The sequence below is a fragment of the Eubalaena glacialis genome, chromosome 6 (assembly GCF_028564815.1).
Source record: "Eubalaena glacialis isolate mEubGla1 chromosome 6, mEubGla1.1.hap2.+ XY, whole genome shotgun sequence".
Taxonomy (NCBI): domain Eukaryota; kingdom Metazoa; phylum Chordata; class Mammalia; order Artiodactyla; family Balaenidae; genus Eubalaena; species Eubalaena glacialis.
Genome location: NC_083721.1, coordinates 76,207,055 through 76,226,753, shown reverse-complemented (window position 1 = coordinate 76,226,753; position 19,699 = coordinate 76,207,055). Strand labels below are relative to the sequence as shown.

Sequence of the window (19,699 nt, the reverse complement as noted above, 5' to 3'; positions counted from 1 at the left end):
TCTCATTGAGTGGCAGAAAAAATCTCAGAGAAGAAATTATAATCCCTACTTAAAGGTACAGAAACAGTAACCCAAGAAGGATGGAGAAAGTTACAGCAGACTGCTACAGAACCATGTCCTATTAGCGTTGGAAGGGACCCTAAAGACTGTCTCCTTCAGTGGGGCTCACACATGCATCACAGGGGCCTGGAGCTGAACCAGGCTATAGGGGGTGGAGGTGGGCTTGTAGCTAAGTAGGTGGGGATGTGTGTTCCCTAAGCGGTGCATTTACTCCCCATTTTCTATCTCAAACAGGGTAACTCCAACGATTTGTTTTGTGTAGGATGCTTTTGAATAAAATTTCCTTTTAAGAAAAGATTCCAGCTTTTTTGTTTTCTTTTAGGTGAACACTGCTGGTCTAATTCAATCCCCTCATTTTAAAGTTATGGAAAACCCCAACAGGAGAGATGACCTCACGAGGTGAAGGAGTCAATCAGAACAGAGCCAAGACTAGAACCGGGAGAGCCGGATTCCTCGTCCTGAACAAGGCCATTTGATCTGAAATCTACTTCAGAGTCTCAACAAAAGCTCTCATGGTTTTCCTTTTTATTGTCTAGTCTTAGAGACAAAATTAATACTAAAGTAGTAGGAATAAAACTCCTGGTAACAACGAATTATCCTAAGCACTGGGGACAGTGACGTTTCCTAATCCCCATGTTCTAGATAATTCTGAAGCCAGACATGGCTCATACTACAACTGGAAAGGGTTAGAAAATAATTATATAATAATTATACTAATACTATTGAGCTGGTAATATATTCCAGGCACAGCACCAGGGATTTTTTTTAAGGCATCCTTCCACTTAATCCTCACAATAACCCTAATATGGAAATACACTGTACAGAGGAGAAAACTGGGGCTTAGATGAGTTTGCCCCTCACTGCCATATGTATTCCATATTGGAGACCTCGCATTTTATGAGTATTGAATAGCTGTGATAACACCTGGCTTGGTCTGGCATTGAAGAAGCTTCTTAGAATCTTTGCAGAACAGAAACTTACCCAAGTAGTAGCTTCAAACATTTTGAGGTCCAGTGGGTCTCCATGGACGGTCCCATCCAGGAGGATCAGAGAATGGCAGCTGGCCATGGCTGCATACAGTGGGCCCCATGGCAAAGCCTTGCCTGAGGCAAAGTTGTGGACTTCCTGGAAGCTAAAGGAGAAAAGGGAAAGGGCTTTAGTCTATTCCTCCAGCCAGAATGGAACTTCTGGAGGTGACCATCCTTTTAAAAAATAAGTTAATATGCTTTGTTACATTACATATCCACACTCTAATCTCCCCAAATGAATAGTGCTTCATTCATCCATCGTCCTTACATAAGTTCAATGAGTATGAGAAAAAATCCTGAGGTTCTTTCAAGCTCTTTCTTCCCTCTTTTCCTTACCCTCTCTCTGGCACTGATTTAAATCCAAAAGTATAGAAAGAACTAGAAGTATCACCCTTAGTTCTAAGTGCGTCCACTCCCACTTGAGCTTCCAGACCACTTTATCTCTTATGCTGTGAGACAGAACAGGCTAGCTCATACTATAGCTACTTGTGTATATCTGTGTATCGCCTTCAATCTATCTTCAGGGAAGGGCTGTCTCTTCCATATCTCTCTCTCCAACATATCTAATGTTTGGTCCACAGTAGACAGTCAACAAATATAAGAGCAAATAAATGAGTGAGTTGGTTACTGGAAATCTGAAAGACCATAATGGTAAAGAAATGAAATTTTTAAAAGACATTTTGAAAAGGACACGGCATTCTCCTCTTCCACCCTGGCATTTAGGATCTATATTGCAGCCATTATTACCATTGCTTCCTGTAGAAAGTGCCCTCATCTAAAATCTACCGAGATACAACTCAAACATCATATGCAGGGTTCTTTTACTAACTCAGAGTTGAAGTCATCAGGTTTGGCATTGGGCCTACAAAAGGATGTCCTCTGGACCTTATTGGTCAGTCCCTTCTTACATGTGTAGTGCAGTAAGTGGTTCACAAGGCAGGCCATACTATTTGGTGGACCCTGAGTGGCTGAAGGTGCTTCCTGAATTAAGGCCAAATCTGATTCTTGGAGCCAGTCAGAATCTACTTGCTCCTCCTCCTCCACATGTCAACTTCCTTCAGATTTGTGGGCCAGCTTGGCTGTACCCCCTTTAATACTCCCTTCCTCTGGGATTACACAGGAACCTCTAGCTGTGCTTCCAATGTGCAGTTTCCAGAACTCTGACCTTCCTAGTTACTGTTTCTTGAAAGAATTTGTATTTTTTACTATTTACCATAGTTTGTCTTAAAACATGGTCTCCAGGATCAGACTATTATCTCTCATGATATGGACCCTGCATTTCCTCAGTTGCTCTAGAGTTTTGTTCCTGAAAGCATATACATCAGAATGTTAACTCGTAATTCAGCCATATTTCTTCCTGGTTTCCTCATTCAAGCTTCCTTAAGAGTTCAAAAACCTCTCGACTGATTACTGAGCCTGTTGATCATATCATTATATATTGAAAGATCAAGTTATCTCAGTGGTTACAATATGTCTCTGGTATTTTAGTAAACATCTAAAAGGAAGCAGTCACCATCAGTGATTAACACAGATTCTCAAGCTCACACTGTAAAGCAAACACAGATCAGGAAAAAAGAATCTTATCTTTAAGATGGCACACAAACCGTCTTCCGTATGTAATTCTGAATACACAGTTCTGAGTTTGGGAGGATTGGGCCAGACCCTGGTTTGCACAAAAATAAATAGAACCCTCTGTCATCCCTGACCTTGAACTATTATTTGAATGTTTATGACTTATCAAGACCAGGTAGCTCAGGTAGACTTCCAACGACTTTGAAGTACCTGGCACATTAGGCAGACCCTCTTTGGAAAAGATAAGAATTATTAGAAATGAGCTTACATTTTACAATAAGATATTTAACAGTGACTAAGTCAAGTGCTGACTTCTTGCTTAGAATTTAATCTATTTTCTCTTATTCTAGCAATTAAATTTGTCAATTAAAAAAACTTTGGGGGAATTCCCTGGTGGTCCAGTGGTTAAAAGTCCACCTTCCAATGCAAGGGACGTGGGTTCGATCCCTGGTCAGGGAACTAAGATCCCACATGCCGTGGGGCAGCTAAGACTGAGCTCCGCAACTACTGAGCCCGTGAGTTCTAGAGCCCATGTGCCACAACTAGAGAGCCCGTGTGCTGCAACTACTGAGTCCGCACACCACAGCTAGAGAGAAGCCTGCACACCACAACGAAGAGCCCACGTGCCGCGACTAAGACCTGATGCAGCCAAATAAATAAATAAATACTTTAAAAAATTTAAAAAAACACTTTTAATTGCTCTTTTAGTCATTTAGAGCCAACTTTGACCTTTTTGAAGGAGGGAAAGGTGGGAAGGGGGAAGGAGAGTGACAGGTTGGATTAATCTATCAATAATCTAAATAGTATATCAATTGTTTTTATTTAAATTTGACAAGTCACTTTTAGAAACAGAAAGTTTTAAAAGTTTTGTGAATAAGATGATGTCAATTCAATAAGGAGAAGAGCATTCAAAAGATGGAACATATTAAGTTCACTTTAAATAAACAAACATTTATTTTATATCTACTATGTGTGCCTTCTATAGTGTTATATGGCATTAGGGACACAAATATAAATAAGAAAAAGACTGCTCTCTGAATGCTCACATATTTGAATAAATGCATACATTTTTTATAGACACTGAAACAGGAAAATACTAATGAACAAGAAGACTGGGTATATATCCAAATCTATCTTCAAGAGAAAATGAAAAGAACTTCAGAAAGTTACCACTTGTAACAGCCTCCTTCTATAGACTAAAATGGTTAGAAGCACCAGGATTAATTTTTCAACTCCAGAAATGGACTTGTTTATAAATAATACATTAATATGAAAATGTGTTGAACATATATAATTAAAATATTTTATGGATAAATCGTATGTCATTTGCATAATGCAGAAGAATCACGATGTACCTTTTATGTATAAGATGCTTTGTGATTTAGGTTGCAAGTATGAGAGGGAAATATTTTCATTAAAAAAACAAAACCTGAGCTCATGCAGCTCAATATCTAAAAAACAAACAACCCCACCAAAAAATGGGAGGAAGATCTAAGCAGACATTTCTCCAAAAAAGACATACAGATGGCTAAGTGGCACATGAAAAGATGCTCAGCATCACTAATTATTAGAGAAATGCAAATCAAAGCTACAATGAGGTATCACCTCACACCAGTTAGAATGGCCATCATCAAAAAATCTACAAACAACAGATGCTGCAGAAGGTGTGGAGAAAATGGAACCCTCCTACCCTGCTGCTGGGAATGTAAATTGATACAGCCACTATGGAGAACAGTATGGAGGTTCCTTAAAAACTAAAAATAGAGCTACCATATAATCCAGCAATCCCATTCCTGGGCATATATCTGGAGAAAACCATAATTCGAAAAGACACATGCACCCCAATGTTCATTGCAGCACTATTTACAACAGCCAGGTCATGGAAGCAACCTAAATGCCCATCGACAGACGAATGGATAAAGAAGTAGTGGTACATATATACGATGGAATATTATTCAGCCATAAAAAGGAATGAAATTGGGTCATTTGTAGAGACGTGGATGGATCTAGAGACTGTCATACAGAGTGAAGTAAGTCAGAAAGAGAAAAACAAATATCGTATGTTAATGCATATATGTGGAACCTAGAAAAATGGTACAGATGAACTAGTTTGCAGGGCAGAAATTGAGACACACATGCAGAGAATAAACGTATGGACACCAAGGGGGGAAGTGGCAGGGGGTGGGGTGGTGGTGTGATGAATTGGGCGATTGGGATTGACATGTATATACTGATGTGTATAAAATGGATGACTAATAAGGACCTGCTATATAAAAAAATAAATAAAATGAAATTCAAAAGCAAAAAAAAAAAAAAAAGACAAAAAAAAATTAATTAAAAAAAACCTGAAATCACCTATGCCTCAATTTTTAAAAAAAAACCTCAAAACCTGAATTTGTCATATGTTCGTGTTCTGATCAGGCTGGAAGTTGCAGTGGGGAGAAAAAGCAGGCAGAAAAGCAAACTCAAACAAGAGAGCCCCAGCAGAGGGACATGCAAATCTTTAACCACGTTAAGTTGTAAACTGCCAAAACGGAGTCCTTTCTGGCCAGGAAAGAGGAGTTTCTGGCAGCCAGAAAGTAGTGTTGCCAGAACTAGAATACCAAGGAAAATGAAGTACACTAGCTGTGGCTCCACAGATGTTCCTCGTCCTGAAATTCAGTGTCTACAAGTCAGGGCAGTGTTCCTCCTAGCACATGGAAAGGCTTCAGTTTGTACAAGGAATGTTACCTCCTTGAAGGACAGTGTCTTGGTACTGTCCAAATGACACACACTGGCCCCGAACTAATATGCTGACAGCAAATCACATTTTAGCAAAGATTTAAATGCAGTGTCAAAACTTGCCCTTCATCTCCTGGGTTCTGTGAGTGTCCCGGGGCTGGGACTGGGGTGGAGGAAATATGCACGGTTTAGTGAGCTTTGGAAGTAGTCAAGAAGAGAAATTAAATGAAGATACTCTGGCAACTACTGTTCACTGCTCACCAAAGCCAGTGCCAAAATCTTTCCATTACTGGTATTCAGGAAGAAAAACACAGAGTTCTGGGAAAAGAGAAATGACAATGCATTTGGTCCCAAGTACTCACCCACTCCTATCACAGGGCACGACTCCCCAGAGATCCAAGCCATCCCTTGTTAAGGTACCTGTCTAAACAGAAACAAGCGCTCTGTTGACTCTGAAGATGCAGCAGCCCCACAGTGACACTGATAAGCTATGTTTTAACAGGAAAATATATGTCACAACACGTGATCAAGATCAGCTCTTCAAGGAAGGACACAATAAGGTGCATATCTGGAGTCCTGGGTGGAAGATTTGATGAACTCATACCAGTTGTGTGACAAGCTGGCGCTTAATCTCTTTGAACTTTAGTGTTCTCAGCAATAAAGGGAAGAAAACGGTACCTGCCTTACATATTTCAGAGGCTTGTTTTGAGAATTTAACAGAAGACTGAATGGATGGGAGAGTCCTTGGTAAGCCTGCTTTTAAGAGCTATAAAATGGGTGAGTCTCCACAGATATAGAGAACAGACTCGTGGTTGCCAAGGAGGGGGGCGGTGAGGGAGGGATGGATTGGGAGTTTGGGATTAACAGATGCAAACTATTATATATAGGATGGATAAAAAACAGGGTCCTACTGTATAGCACAGGGAGATATATTCAGTATCCTGTGATAAACCATAATGGAAAAGAATACGAAAAAGAATATATATATGTATAGCTGAGTCACTTTGCTGTGCAGCAGAAACTAAACACAACATTGTAAATCAACTCTACTTCAATACAAGTTTTTAAAAATGGGTGAGTCCCAGCATTTATAGCAAAAGTTAAAAGTATGTCATCAGAAACGAGTAATGGAAGTAGAATTTTTCACTGTTCTAAAGAAATATTATAGTTTGCTATTTGACAGCTATTTGGTAGAAAGGGGTTTGTTGGTATTTCTCTCAGTGCGGTATAGTGATGAAGAGCTTGGACTGGGCTAAAACACCAGCTGTGTGACCTGGGCCAATTATTTAATCCCCCTAAACATTAGAGCCCTTATCAGTAACATGGTCATAATCATATAGGGTTGTTTTAAAAATTAAATGAGATACTACAAAGTGCTTAATTTAATGTCTAGCATAGAGTAAGAGCTGAGAATAATGATAATTGCTCATAATTATTACTTAATTTTTTATTCAAATTCATATCACAATTATCTTTCCCACTCCCTGTTTCCTTTTCCAAGTCCAAGGATAACACGATCCTAGAACCAGAACGTCTTTTCTTATGGTGCTAGTTTGATCACGAAATAACATTGAGATGGTGGCAAGAGCCATATTAACCTTCTGTTCTTGGTAGATCTCTCTGATATTCAAGTAATTATAAAATACAGCTCTGATCCCATTAATTCTCTGCTATCAAAAACCTTCACTGTACTGTTTAATGGGTACCAAGTTTCCGTTTGGGAAGAGGGAAGAAGTTCTGGAGATGGATAGTGGTGATGGTTGCACAGAAATGTGAATGCACTTAAAGCCACATAAAAATGGTTAAAACGGTAAATTTTATGTTATGCATCTTTTGCCACAATAAAAAATAAATTAAGAAAATGGAAGGCAACAATAAAAAAGAAGAGAAAACACCTTCAATGGCTCCCCACTGCCTAAAGAGTATGTAAAAATTTCTTAGCCATACATTTGAAGTCTACAACACCCTCTCCCGTTACTAATGTTCTGCTCTGATCAAAATCACACTCTATTGCTCTCCTGACTCCTTGCCCGCATTTGCCTGCCTACAATGTCCTCGGGTTGTATATCTTTTCGAATTTTCTGTATATTATGATATTTGACATGTTACGAAATCTCTCTCTCTTTTAAATCTATTTTTAATTGTGAAAACAGTGGTTTACATTATGTTATAAATAAAATTATATAAGTTTTGTGTGTACAGCATTATAGTTCTACTTCTGTATACCATACAGTGTGCCCACCACCAAAAGTTCAAATTAAGAAACCTTTCTGAGGGACAGACCGCCTCCTTGGGGCTAGCCAATTCTTAGAGATAACCAGAGTCTCAGCCAACAGCATGCCTTTGATATGCAAACTAACCAGTCAGGAGTCATACCTTCTCTATCTGACCAGATTCCCCAGTCTCTCTGACTTAATCACCCCAGCGCCAGCTACTAGACAACTAAAGACCACTCCTATAGCCCAAAGCCCACCAACATCATTCACACTAGCCAATTGTCAGCTGTGTACCCTGCTCTGTCTTGCCCTTCCTGCAGAAACTCCTATAAAGGCCATAACCCAAGCACTCCCCTCACTCCTGCTTTGCTTCCTGATCAAAATCTGGCATTCCTCCTGGGGCCTTGCCTGGTGAGACACGGCTCTTCTGTCTAGGGGAACTGTGAGAGACATTAAACTTTTCTTTCAATGGCATCGACCTCTGCCTGCGGTCACTTAGTCACCTTTATAAATTAAGACCCAGGCACAAAACAGCCCTTCATTTCCATCTTACCCTCTTACAGCTCTCACCTTCACGCCAGCACACGTGTATATAGACAAAAAGAATATATCCAGGAGAAGGTAGAATAAGAGGCTGATTGGGAGTAACTGGCATGGGATCAAGGATTATTTTAAGCAATATACTGCAGATGGGAAAATATAGTAAGGGATTGACTGGGGATTTATTTTAACCAAGTCTCATAGTAAGACACAGCTAAATAAACTCTTCCTTTTTTATTCATTCATTAATTCAATGAATATTTACTGAGCACTGACTGTGTGCCAGGTAACAGTCCTAGCATTAGGGATACAGTAGTAACCGTAATAAAAGTCTTAAATTATTTTCTTTGCATGAGGGTATTGACTACAGAGGGACAGAATACTATTTTAATTCATTGTGTTTCATAGAATATTGGAGGTGGAAGAACCCTAAAATATTCACCTATTCCATCCCTACTCTTCCTTCTCTAAATCCTAGAATCTGAGAGCTCAAGAGATGTATCTGTCCTAGATCACACATCCAACCAGAGACAAAATGAAGTCAGGTACCCAGTACCCACATCTAATGTTTCCTGCCTCACAAGAGTGTGAAGTACCTGTGCATGATGACAATGATGATAAAAATGTCACTGAGGATGAGAATGAAACACACATACCTTGTCAAAGCAGACAAGGTTTAATTGTCCACATACATTAATCCTCTGGGGGCTAATACAAAAGATGCCTCTCTTCTTCAGCCTCCGCTGGGCATAGATAATGCCTGTGGTCAGGGCAGCAGGTAGAGCGGGAGGAACCGCAATTGTGATGACATCAAGGGCTTTCTTCACCACCTCCTCCGGAGGTTCCTGGGAAGATAAAGTCCCTCTTTAGCTATTACAGATAAATCAACCGTGAACACTTTTATGCATATGACTTTTTTCCTCCTTTTTGCTTACTTCTTTAGGTCAAATTCCTAGAAATGATGTGAGTGGGCCAAACGTGGTTTAAAGGGTATGAACATGTTTACGGCTCTCGATACATTTTGCCAAAGTGCAATGAACAGTTGCACTTTGTTGTACATTTTGTTGTCGCACTTTGTTGTTCTCCGCTACCAGCGGAGAACAATGTACCAGTTTGCCATGATCTCACCAACATTGGGTTTTCTTTTAAATTCCTCATTTAACAGCTATAAAATACTATACTATTGGAATAAACATCCTCAGATTGAAGATGAAAAAATAGTGTAAGGAAAAGTCCAAGAGCAGAGGCATGTTGCTATCTCAATAAACAAAGTGTTTTATCCCACTAGATCTGATGGCTATTACGGAACTTGGTGATCAATTGCTTATATTGGGCATCTGGGAGTATATAAGCAGGTTTCTGTGTTTGGCTTTGCTTTCCCAGGTTTGAAAACTGCGCCTTATATTAAGGTCAACATGGAGAGTATGAAATATAGATGAGTGTACGTGTGCATGTAGTAAAAGAACAAAAGCTGTTTACCCCACTGAGCACATAGACGCACAAAGTATAGATCATCCCGATGGTGGCTGTCCCTACGAGGCACAGGAGGAACCTGATGGCATCCCTGTAGAGCTTAAAATTCATCGGCTTGGGGTAGAGAATAGATCTCACGAGGTCCCCCTTTGCAGTGTTGAATCCTGAAGCAGCAAACAGACACCTCATACTCTCAGGATGACAAATACTACTGTTAGAGCTCTTCTAATCCTCAACACAGCCTTTGTTTTCTCTAGAGATACTTAAACAGTGCTTAAGCCCAAATGCAATTAAAGGATAATTGGCCAAATACCTAAGTGCTAGAATGGATATACCTGAGCTCTTTCAGAGCCTATTCCTCTCTGGCTTTCCTTCCTTATACTTTTACTTTCAATGCATCCCAGAGATAGGAAAGCACCATATGGGGGCAGAGCACAGCTTTTCCAAATACAGCGTCATTTTAAGGAAAGGATTTGTACGTGTGCACGGACGTGAACACGCACACACACACACACACACACACAGAACACTTGAATTTAAATTAAATGGCCCTGTAAATACAGATGGATTCAATTTCTAATACTTTTCATCATCGAGTTTTCAGTTTCTAGTCCTGCCTGGAAAGAAGTTGAGATTAGTTCTTTGGGTGAGAATACCTAAGTTCTAGGTCCAGCTCTGTCAGTGACTGGCTGTGTGATTTTTTTTAAACTTCACTTGAATTGTGCAGGCCCCAGCCTATTCATGTACAAGATGAGGACAGGCATCTTTGTTCTGCTAATTTGATATGTGGAAATAGCTTATAAATTACAAAGCATATGAATAATAATTGTTGTCATCAATGTTATTATTTTTACTAAAAGGCCATAGCTCAATTCACATTTTAAATATCTATATTTACATATATGGGGTCTGTCATCTAAAGACTGCTCCTTACCTAATTCATTTAAGGCACTAGACAAATTGAGTGAAAATATTTCATCAAAATAAGAAAACGAAGGAGATGCTAACTAACCCGTTTGAAGTACTACTGCTTTCACGGTGCCAGAGCAAGCCCCCCTGGCCTGGATAACCTCTGTTCCACAGAAGAGGACATGCCGTTTGTAATCCGCTTCACTCTGTGTTTTCCAGGGCACAGAGCTATCCATCTTAGGTAATGGAGTTTTAGTGACCGGAATACTTTCTCCTACAGAAAACAAGCATCTCATTTTGTGAGGTGGGAGGCCTTCACTCACTTAAACATGCAAATACTAACTCATCACACAGCAGGCATTTTTTGGAGGCTGCCATGTGGCAGGAACAACCCTTGGTATAGGGGATACAAGGAGAAACATACTTCTTGTGTTTAAGAGGTTTGTAGTCCAGAGGGGGAGACAGCCATGGAAACAAATAAGTATAATGTCATATTATAAATACTATGAGTATTGTAAAATGAAACAGAGATGCTGAAATAGACTGGAAATAACCATTTAGGGAATAGCAAGTTGTGGGGTCTGGGGAATGAGAGGCCATGAGAGCTATGTAGGAGCCAAAGCGTGGAAGGCCCTGCATGCACATACTTAAGTGTTTAAATGTTTTCCTATAGGCATTGGTGGCAGGAGGGAAATAGGGAGATTTTTAGCTGTTTGAGTCAGGAGAGTACTATGACATTTACGTACAAAGAGAGTGTACTCTGTCTGCAGTACAAGGAATGAATTGAAGTCTGACGAGGTTGGAGACTGGATATCCAGTTGGGAAAAAATCACAAGAGTCCTGCTTAAAGAGGACAAGGTTTGAACTATGGCAACTGGCAGTAGGAGGAGAAAAGAGGCACTGGTTTTGAGAAATAAGAAATTGAGCAGCTACAAAACTTGGGGAGATTTTTATATTGGCAGATCATAGGGACAGAGGAATTCTAAATGGCTTCCTGGTTTCTGACTTGGAAGAAAGAGCAGAGGGTGGCATTAATCACCAACACAGGGATTATAGGAGGAAGGAGGAATTGCCTTTTGGTCCCTGATTTGGAGATGCCTTGTGGAATGACCATGTCGAGATGATTTGTAGGCAGTTAGATATTTATTTGGGTCTGGAGCTCAGGGAAGAGGCCTTGACCAGAGATATTTAGTCACAGGTCATCACCTTATAAACAATAATTAAAGCCACCAGAAAAGACAAGATTACTTAGGGTTCGAGTGAAAGGTGAGAAAAGGAAAGGTCCAGGACCCCTCAACAACATCAAAAATCAAAGAGATGGAGGAAGAGGAGCAGTGTAGGAAGCTGAATGGTATTGTCAGTGGTAGAAGAACTTGGAGAGTCAGCACTGTCTTGGAAAGTTAGAAGAGTGTTTTCAGAAGGAAGAGACGGTCAGAATGGTTAAACGCAGCAGATAGGCCAATAAGATGTGAAATTTAAAGAATCCATTGGATTTGCCAATTGGGACATCCGTGACCTTTGCCAGCACACTGGGAGGGGCAGATTTCAGTGGGTTAAGTGGCAATACAAGGTAGTGAATGAGTTGTGAAAGTAACCAAATAAAGAATAAAGCTTAGAGAATAAAGTTTATTGAAGCCCTCCACCTCCATTTGTAGAAAGGACAGTATAAGATCAGGGATATGTTCCAGTATACTAGGGCCACATTCATTAGGAAAATTGTACTTGGCATTGTAAAAGTCCCAGCACGAAAGGATTTTTATCAGTCTATGGATTCCCTAGAGAAAGAAACCTGACCTGTCACACCTGTTTTTTTTTTGTTTTGTTTTGTAAGTTCACATAGGAGGGAGTTGTGTGCTCTTGTCTGCATTTAATGCCTTCCTGGTCTGCCAGGAGAAATAGACTTGATTTGGACTTTAATGGGAACCACAGTACTGTACATCAATATGTATTTATAGCCTCCAATTCCATCTCTGAAAAAGGCTTTATGATTCTTTAGCTTACAGAAAGGTTGGCACAGCATCTTCTCATAAATGCATATGTGAGTAAGAACTCAAAGCACCATGACCTTGAGAAGTCACTTCTCTCTGAACCTCAGCTTCCATATCCATGATATGGTGTCCCTCCCAGCTCCAGCATGCGATTTAAAAATGAAACACGGTTAGTCCAAAATATCCAGTGTGTATTCTGAAATTAGCAGATTTGGCAAATCCTGCCTCAACCACTTTTCAACATTTTCATACCAAGCTAGGAAGAGCCTGGCCTTGACCGGGGTGGAGCAGGGTTGGGGGGAGGTGTTTCAGGATGTCATCTATGGTTTTCAAACCCTCCGTGTTTTTCTGAAGATGTGTTTTATAGAAAAATACTAAACATAAAAGTCACAGATGATTCTGAAACATCTAATGACCTCTAAAATCTTTAAAGGTAAAATGACAGGGTTGTAATAACCCTTTGTTCAAGAAATAAATGCTAAACACTCAAAAAGTTAGGACTGTTATCTAACCTAGTACATAGAAAGCAGCTTTAATTTGAACTCTCAGATCCATCCAGTTGCAGGACTGTTAATAAGATTTGTGGGGATAGGAAGGTCCCATAGCAACCCCATGCTTTGCCATTATCATTCAGGAAAAACCTGGGAGAAGCAGCAGAGGCTGTAAGCTAGGAGATAGAACCATACCTGTCAGCATGCCTTCATCTACCACACAGCTTCCATCAATCAGAATGGCATCACACGGCATTTGCACTTTGTTCCCCGTCAAAATTAATAGATCTCCAGGTACCAGGAAGCGTGATTCCAGCTCCTGGACTCCAGCTGAAAGTGTGAGGGGACAGAGTTGAGTCAGGTTTTTTCCCACAAAAACACAGTCCAACATCTACCTAAATTGGAAATCAGTGAAAAAGCAACCAGGGCATATATAAAAAGGAAGCCATTCCTCAACATTGATTTGAAATCTGCAAACTATAAGAAAAAAAGGTAATACATTATATTACATAAAATAAAAACCTTTGTGTGGCAAAAAAAATAAATAGGCAGAGAAAAAACTAATGACAAATTCACAGAACATGTTTGAAACTTACATTACAGACAAAAGATTAATATTCCTAATAAACAAAGAGTTTGAGAAAAAAGAGATTATAGCAAATGACTGTATAGCAAAATTGCTGGAGATGTTAACATATAGTTCACTCACACACACACACACACACACACACACACTACAAGTGGCAGGTGTTAAACATTTGAAAAGGTATTCATTCTTACTCATAATAAGAAAATTGAAAAATCTGTCCTTCCTTTCTGCCTTCTGTCCTCCTTTCCAGTCTTCCTTTACTTCTTATCTTCCTTACTCATTCCCAAAGCCCAAAGCTATAGGGGGTTAAGCAAGATAGACATCCATGCAGGGGGCTAGGTGAAGTGGGGATGGGGGTGACAGCACCCACCACATGGTGGAGCCTAAAATGGATGAATGGGTGCTTACATGGCCTGGTGCAGAGTGTCAGAGCCCAAGGAGGGAGACAAGGACCCCCATGGTGGCAGTGGCCTGGTATGAGATATTGGAGTCCAAGCAGGGTGAGAAAGGCAGGATTGATACAATAACTAGATATAATGAGGCTAATGAGAGCCAGGTTTCTCACTGATGAAAGGAAGTTACAAATAGAAACAGAAATAAAACCAGAATGAACTCTGTGGTATTGGACTAGAATTGGAGACAAGAGTGTAAACTGATGGTTTTCAATAGAGAAATAATATAGACGTGAATGTGTATGTATATAAGAATACATGCAAATGTATTTGCTTGTCTTTTTTTATATGTACATGCTCTAATTCTGTTCTCTGAGAGGGCTGAGAGCAGTGAAAACCCAATACTGATGTGCACACCAAGTGCCCAAATTTTGGTGTCTAAATTTCATTTCCCTTCAAAAAAGAACTAGGGTTCTTTAAAGAAATGGCTGATTACAACGCTGGGCCAAAAAAAGTACAAATAATATAAGGTAGAACGTCCTGCTATGCCACTAAGTAGGGAAGTGCTCAAAGAGCAATGGGGTCAGATCAAAAAGATGTCAGAGCCAACTTACAGAGCTCTCGCTGCCTAAATCTGTAACAATTTGAGCATCAAAGTAATGAATAATTATAATGAACAATAACCCATCAAATAAAACAGGAGTTCATTAGTCCATAATGACATAAGTAAATGAATAAATAAGTGAGGAGAAAGGATAGCTTTTTCTTACAGTAAATTAACAATTAATTATCATAGAAGGAAAGAAAATTAGAAAATCACCATTTGGCCATTATCAAAGCAATAATTAATCTAGCCAAGGAACATCAATGGATACTAAAACTAGTGGGTGAAAATTTGATGAGGGTTGTTTATTTATAAAGTCTCAAAGTACACGTCAACAAAATAACTATTAATTAGAAAGAGAAAAAAGTAACTGTACAATAGAGAAACCTGGCAGACACCATTTAATTAAGTAGTCCAAGTTAACATCACCAGTAATAGGACAAGTTTAAATTATGTACCACCTAAGAGAACATGGCATCACTTTTGTAATATTCCAGCCAAAATTGCATAAGCTGAATTTAACTGTAAGGGAATATCAGGCAAATCCAAGTTGAGGGACATTCTACAAAATAACCAAAGTGGGAAGAGTCAAGGTCGTGAAAGTCAAGGGAAGATTAAAAAGATATGGCAAACAACAGTATTCGGTGATCTTGGATCCTTTCTTATAAAGAACATTATTAAGACAATTACAAAATTGGAATGGGACTGAGCATTCTTTGGTACTAATATCAATATTAACTGTCTTATATTAATGTTTGAATTGTTGTTACATAGAAGAATGCTCTTGTCTTTGAGAAATATACACTAAAGCATGTGGGAGTCATGGAGCCACTTATTTTCAATTGGTTCAAGAAAGAAGTTATTTGATCTACTCTTGTGGCTTTTCTGTATGTTGTAAATTATTTCATAGGGAAAAAGAAAAGAAAGAAAGAAAAAAAAAGAGAGAACCATACATGAAATAGCATTGCTCACCTATCTGATTAGAAAAATCTAAAAGTTTGTCAGTATATTCTGTTGGCAAGATTATGAGGAAACAGGTACTTTCACACATTTCTGGTACGAGTGAAAACTGGTACCTTGTCTATGGAAAGAAATTTGGCAATATTTCTCCGTCAAAAATACATATGCATTTATTATTTAACTCAGCAATTTTACTTCTCAAAATCTATGTCAAAGATAGACTGGAAAAATATGGAAAGATAAATGCACAAGGCTTTTTATTACAGCACTATTTGTTATAGTAAAAGGCTGGGAAAGAATCCTTCAATAGAGAACTTACTGAATAAACAATGGTTCCTCCACACAAGAGAGTATTACGCAGCTGAAATATGAATGAATATCTATATATACTGCTCTGAAAGGGTCCCTGGGAAACATCATTAAGTATGTAGCATACACACCAGGAAATATAAGTTAAGTGTGTAGGATACACCCCTGCAATCTAAAAAGCAGCAGTATATGTATATATCCTATTCTGTATATATACTGTCACTATGAATATTATCTATAATTTGCATTTTTGAATGTAAAAACTTTAAAAAATGATTACTATTGAGAGTATGAGTACACAGGTACAGAAAGGAAGGTTAGGAAATTGACTCCCCTGAATGTCTTTTGTTTTATGGATTTAACTTTCAAATCATATAGATATTTTGTATAGTAACTACACTAACACAAAAATAAATTTGAAAAGCTAACGCTAGAAGTCTAAAACAGAATAAGTGAGGTGAACCTATACAGCTGTTGGCATAACCATACAGAGAAGAATTATTTTGAGTGACTTTAAAACATATATTTTCAAGTATAATTTGTACCTTCTTCATGGTGTATCACAAACAGGAGAAAAAAGAACCCTAAAAAAAATCTTAAATTGTTTTTAGGAATCATATTGTTGCTGGGTGTGTTGGTTTGTTACTCTGAGATTACTATGTGTAATGGGATAAAGCAAATGAGTAATTTGTTGCTGTAATTGAGAATCAGGACTTTTGGTATGGAGAAAGGAGAACTAGAAGGACAGTCAACAAAGTTAAGTTAAAAACCCTTAGTTCTAAACTTAATCTGGAAATGTCAGTATGAGCTCATAATTTATGTTTATCTTTAGAATATTATTTTCTAGGTATGTCTTCTGAAAAGGCCTGGAAACAATGACTAACACCACAGAAATGACCATTCCTAACACTCTGACTGAGATCTCTAAGTACCATACGTAAGAGGTCTTTGGAAAAATGGATGTGTCCAGGTTTGGAGCAGGAATTGTCCAAGATGAACTTGGAATAGCTTATCATACCAGAAAGCAATACAATTTTCAAAGATTACTGGGGTCATGTCAAATGAATTCAAGAGTCAACATGAAAAGGTTCTGAATGGCCAAAGATGGGCATCTTGAACAACAAGAATAAAAACTGCAGTGGATGAAAATATACCAACCATGTTAAAATTATACATCTATAATGACACTAAAAATCTTTTTAAAGCCTTTGGAAAATGCTAAAAGGTCAACCCATTATTTTGAAAGCTGGTAAATAAGGAGAAATAGTCGGATATTTATCCTGAAACAAACTGAATCTCAGGGTAATGAAATGGTTGAAGAAGCGTGTCTCTCTTTATGGAAATATTCCACTTAATGTATGAAGATGGAATATATTTTAAACTCAATGAAATAATAAATCTGAGTCATGAGGATTTATGTCTGTTAATATCACAAGAGAAAGACAAATATTATGTACCTCCTATTAGAAATACGCAATACCAACTATGAAGTACTCTTGCCAAAAACTCAAGCCTCAGATCTAACCACCAATTTATAGGAAGTACAAGGAGTAGAAAATCATGTTATATTATTCCATGAGTATGCAATCAATACACTCAAAACCGTGGAAACCACAGGATGAGCCACTTACTTTCTTCAACAAAAAATTTTCCAGGAAAAAAATAGGATGTGGAGGAGGGAAAGTGTGAATTAAAATAAACTTGAAACTTAACCAATTGCAGTATATGGACTTTATTTGGATCCTGATTTGAAAATATATATTATATATCATAAATATGTATTATATATTGTATATCATATATATCATAAGTATATATACACACACTTGTGATTCAATTGGTGGAAATTTGAATACTGCCTGTAGAACTGATGATTTTTTTAATTATGTTTTTGGTTTTTTTTTAACACCATTTCAGAAATCTCTCTTGTTCCTCCCACTTCACTGCCCTCACTCTTATGTTTTTTTAAAGCTGTGATAAAGGAATTTAAAAGGAGTCTTTATATTTTAGACCTATACTGAAATGTTTTCAAATGAAATTATATGATATCTGAAATAGTTTAAAAATAATCCAGGGTGAGGGAGGAAGTAGAACTGATGAAAACACATTCAGTGACTTGATAATAATTGAGTCTGGGTGATAGGTACATAGGGTTTCATTATCGTATTCTCTCCACTATTGTATATATGTAAAATGTTTCATCATAAAAAGTTACATTTTTATGTAACTTTACATTTCAGGACATTTTTAAAAGGTAAAAATTCACTTCTAGCAAAGATATAGCAAAAAGGAGCAAATTTATCTTCCCACATGAAACAACCAAAAGTCATACAAAATATATGAAACAATGGTTTTAGACACTAAATATAAGCAACAAAAGAAATGGGAAACAAATGAAGATGCCCTGCAGCTTACTGCCTTTAGAGGGTTTCCAGGCCACTATGAAGGAGGCGGAACCCAGACAAAGTCCAGAAGACTCTTAGTTTGGAACAGAGATAAAAGTCTATGGAGATTAAGGCATCTTGAGTTCACAGAACAGAGTACTGGAGAGAAAGTAATTGCCCAGAGGGAGAGCTCCAAAGGCCCACAGAGGTCCCCTTTTAGTATTCAGCAGACTAGTAATCAGCACATGCATATGAGGGAACTACTAGCAAATGAACAATGGGACATCTACATTTAAAATATCATTTAAATAGCATCAAAATATGAAATATTTAAAAATAAATCTGAGAAAGAGTGAAAAACTGTACAATGAAAACTACAAAACACTGCTGAGAGAAATCAAAGACAAATAAATGCAGATACACCATGTCTGCAGGTCACAAGACCCAAATTTGTTAACATGTCAGTTTTTCACAAATTGATCTACAGATTCAACACAATCCCAATCAAAACCTCAGCATGTTCTTTTGGTAGAAATTGACAGGCTGATTCTAAAAGTCATATGGAAATGCAAAGAGCCCAATATTGCCAAAACAATTCTGAAAGAGTACAAAGCTGGAGGACTAATATTCTTCTAGTTCAAGACTTATTATAAAGCCACATTATGTGGCATTGATATAAAGACAGGCAAATAGAACAGTAGAATAGGATGAATAGGATAAGGAGTCCAGAAATAGATCCACCCATGTACAGGAAACTGATTTTTGGCAAAGGTGCAAAGACAATTTAGTGGAGAAAGGACAGTCTTTTCAACATATGGTATTGGGACATCTGGATATCTGCTTGCAAAAAATGAACTTCAATCCAAAAAAAAAGAAAAAGAAAAAAAACTTCAAAATACAACAGAGACGAAAATGTAAAACTTAAAACTATAATACCTCTAGAAGACAACGTAGAAAATCTTGATGACCTTGGATTAGGCAAAGATGTCTTAGATATGACAAAAAACATGATCCACAAAAGAAAAAACTGATAAACTAGACTTTAACAAAAGTAAAAACATCGGCCCTTTTAAAGACACTATGAAGGGAATGAAAAGATATTATAAGTTACAGACTGGGATAAAATATTTGCAAATCATATTGGAAAAAGGACTTGTATCCAGAATGCAGAAAGAACACTCAAAATTTAATAATAAGCAAACAGTCTAATAAGGAAAAGATTTAAACAGATACTTCACCAAAGAAGATATACAAGTAGCAAAGAAGCACTTGAAAAGATGCTCAATGCCATTAGTCATCAGGAAAATGTAAACTAAAACAACAATGAGATACTACCCCTCAGCTATTAAAATGGTTAAAATTTAAAAGACTGACCATACCAAGCAGTGGCAAGAATGTGGAGCAACTGGAACTCTTACACACTGCTGGTAGGAATGTAAAATAGCACAACCACTTTGGAAAAC

General features: G+C 38.0%; 1 protein-coding gene across 1 annotated transcript in view; it reads right to left on the bottom strand.

The window, feature by feature from the left end:
- ATP13A4 (ATPase 13A4) overlaps positions 1-19,699 on the bottom strand; it is a gene marked incomplete at its 5' end in the record, with an annotated part of 80,287 nt that overhangs the window by 42,649 nt on the left and 17,939 nt on the right. The window contains 6 exons of the mRNA XM_061193263.1: positions 1,042-1,192; positions 5,744-5,805; positions 8,794-8,982; positions 9,617-9,774; positions 10,623-10,793; positions 13,194-13,328. Of these exons, the coding sequence (XP_061049246.1) occupies positions 1,042-1,192; positions 5,744-5,805; positions 8,794-8,982; positions 9,617-9,774; positions 10,623-10,793; positions 13,194-13,328 (866 nt within the window). The remainder of the gene's footprint in view (positions 1-1,041; positions 1,193-5,743; positions 5,806-8,793; positions 8,983-9,616; positions 9,775-10,622; positions 10,794-13,193; positions 13,329-19,699) is intronic.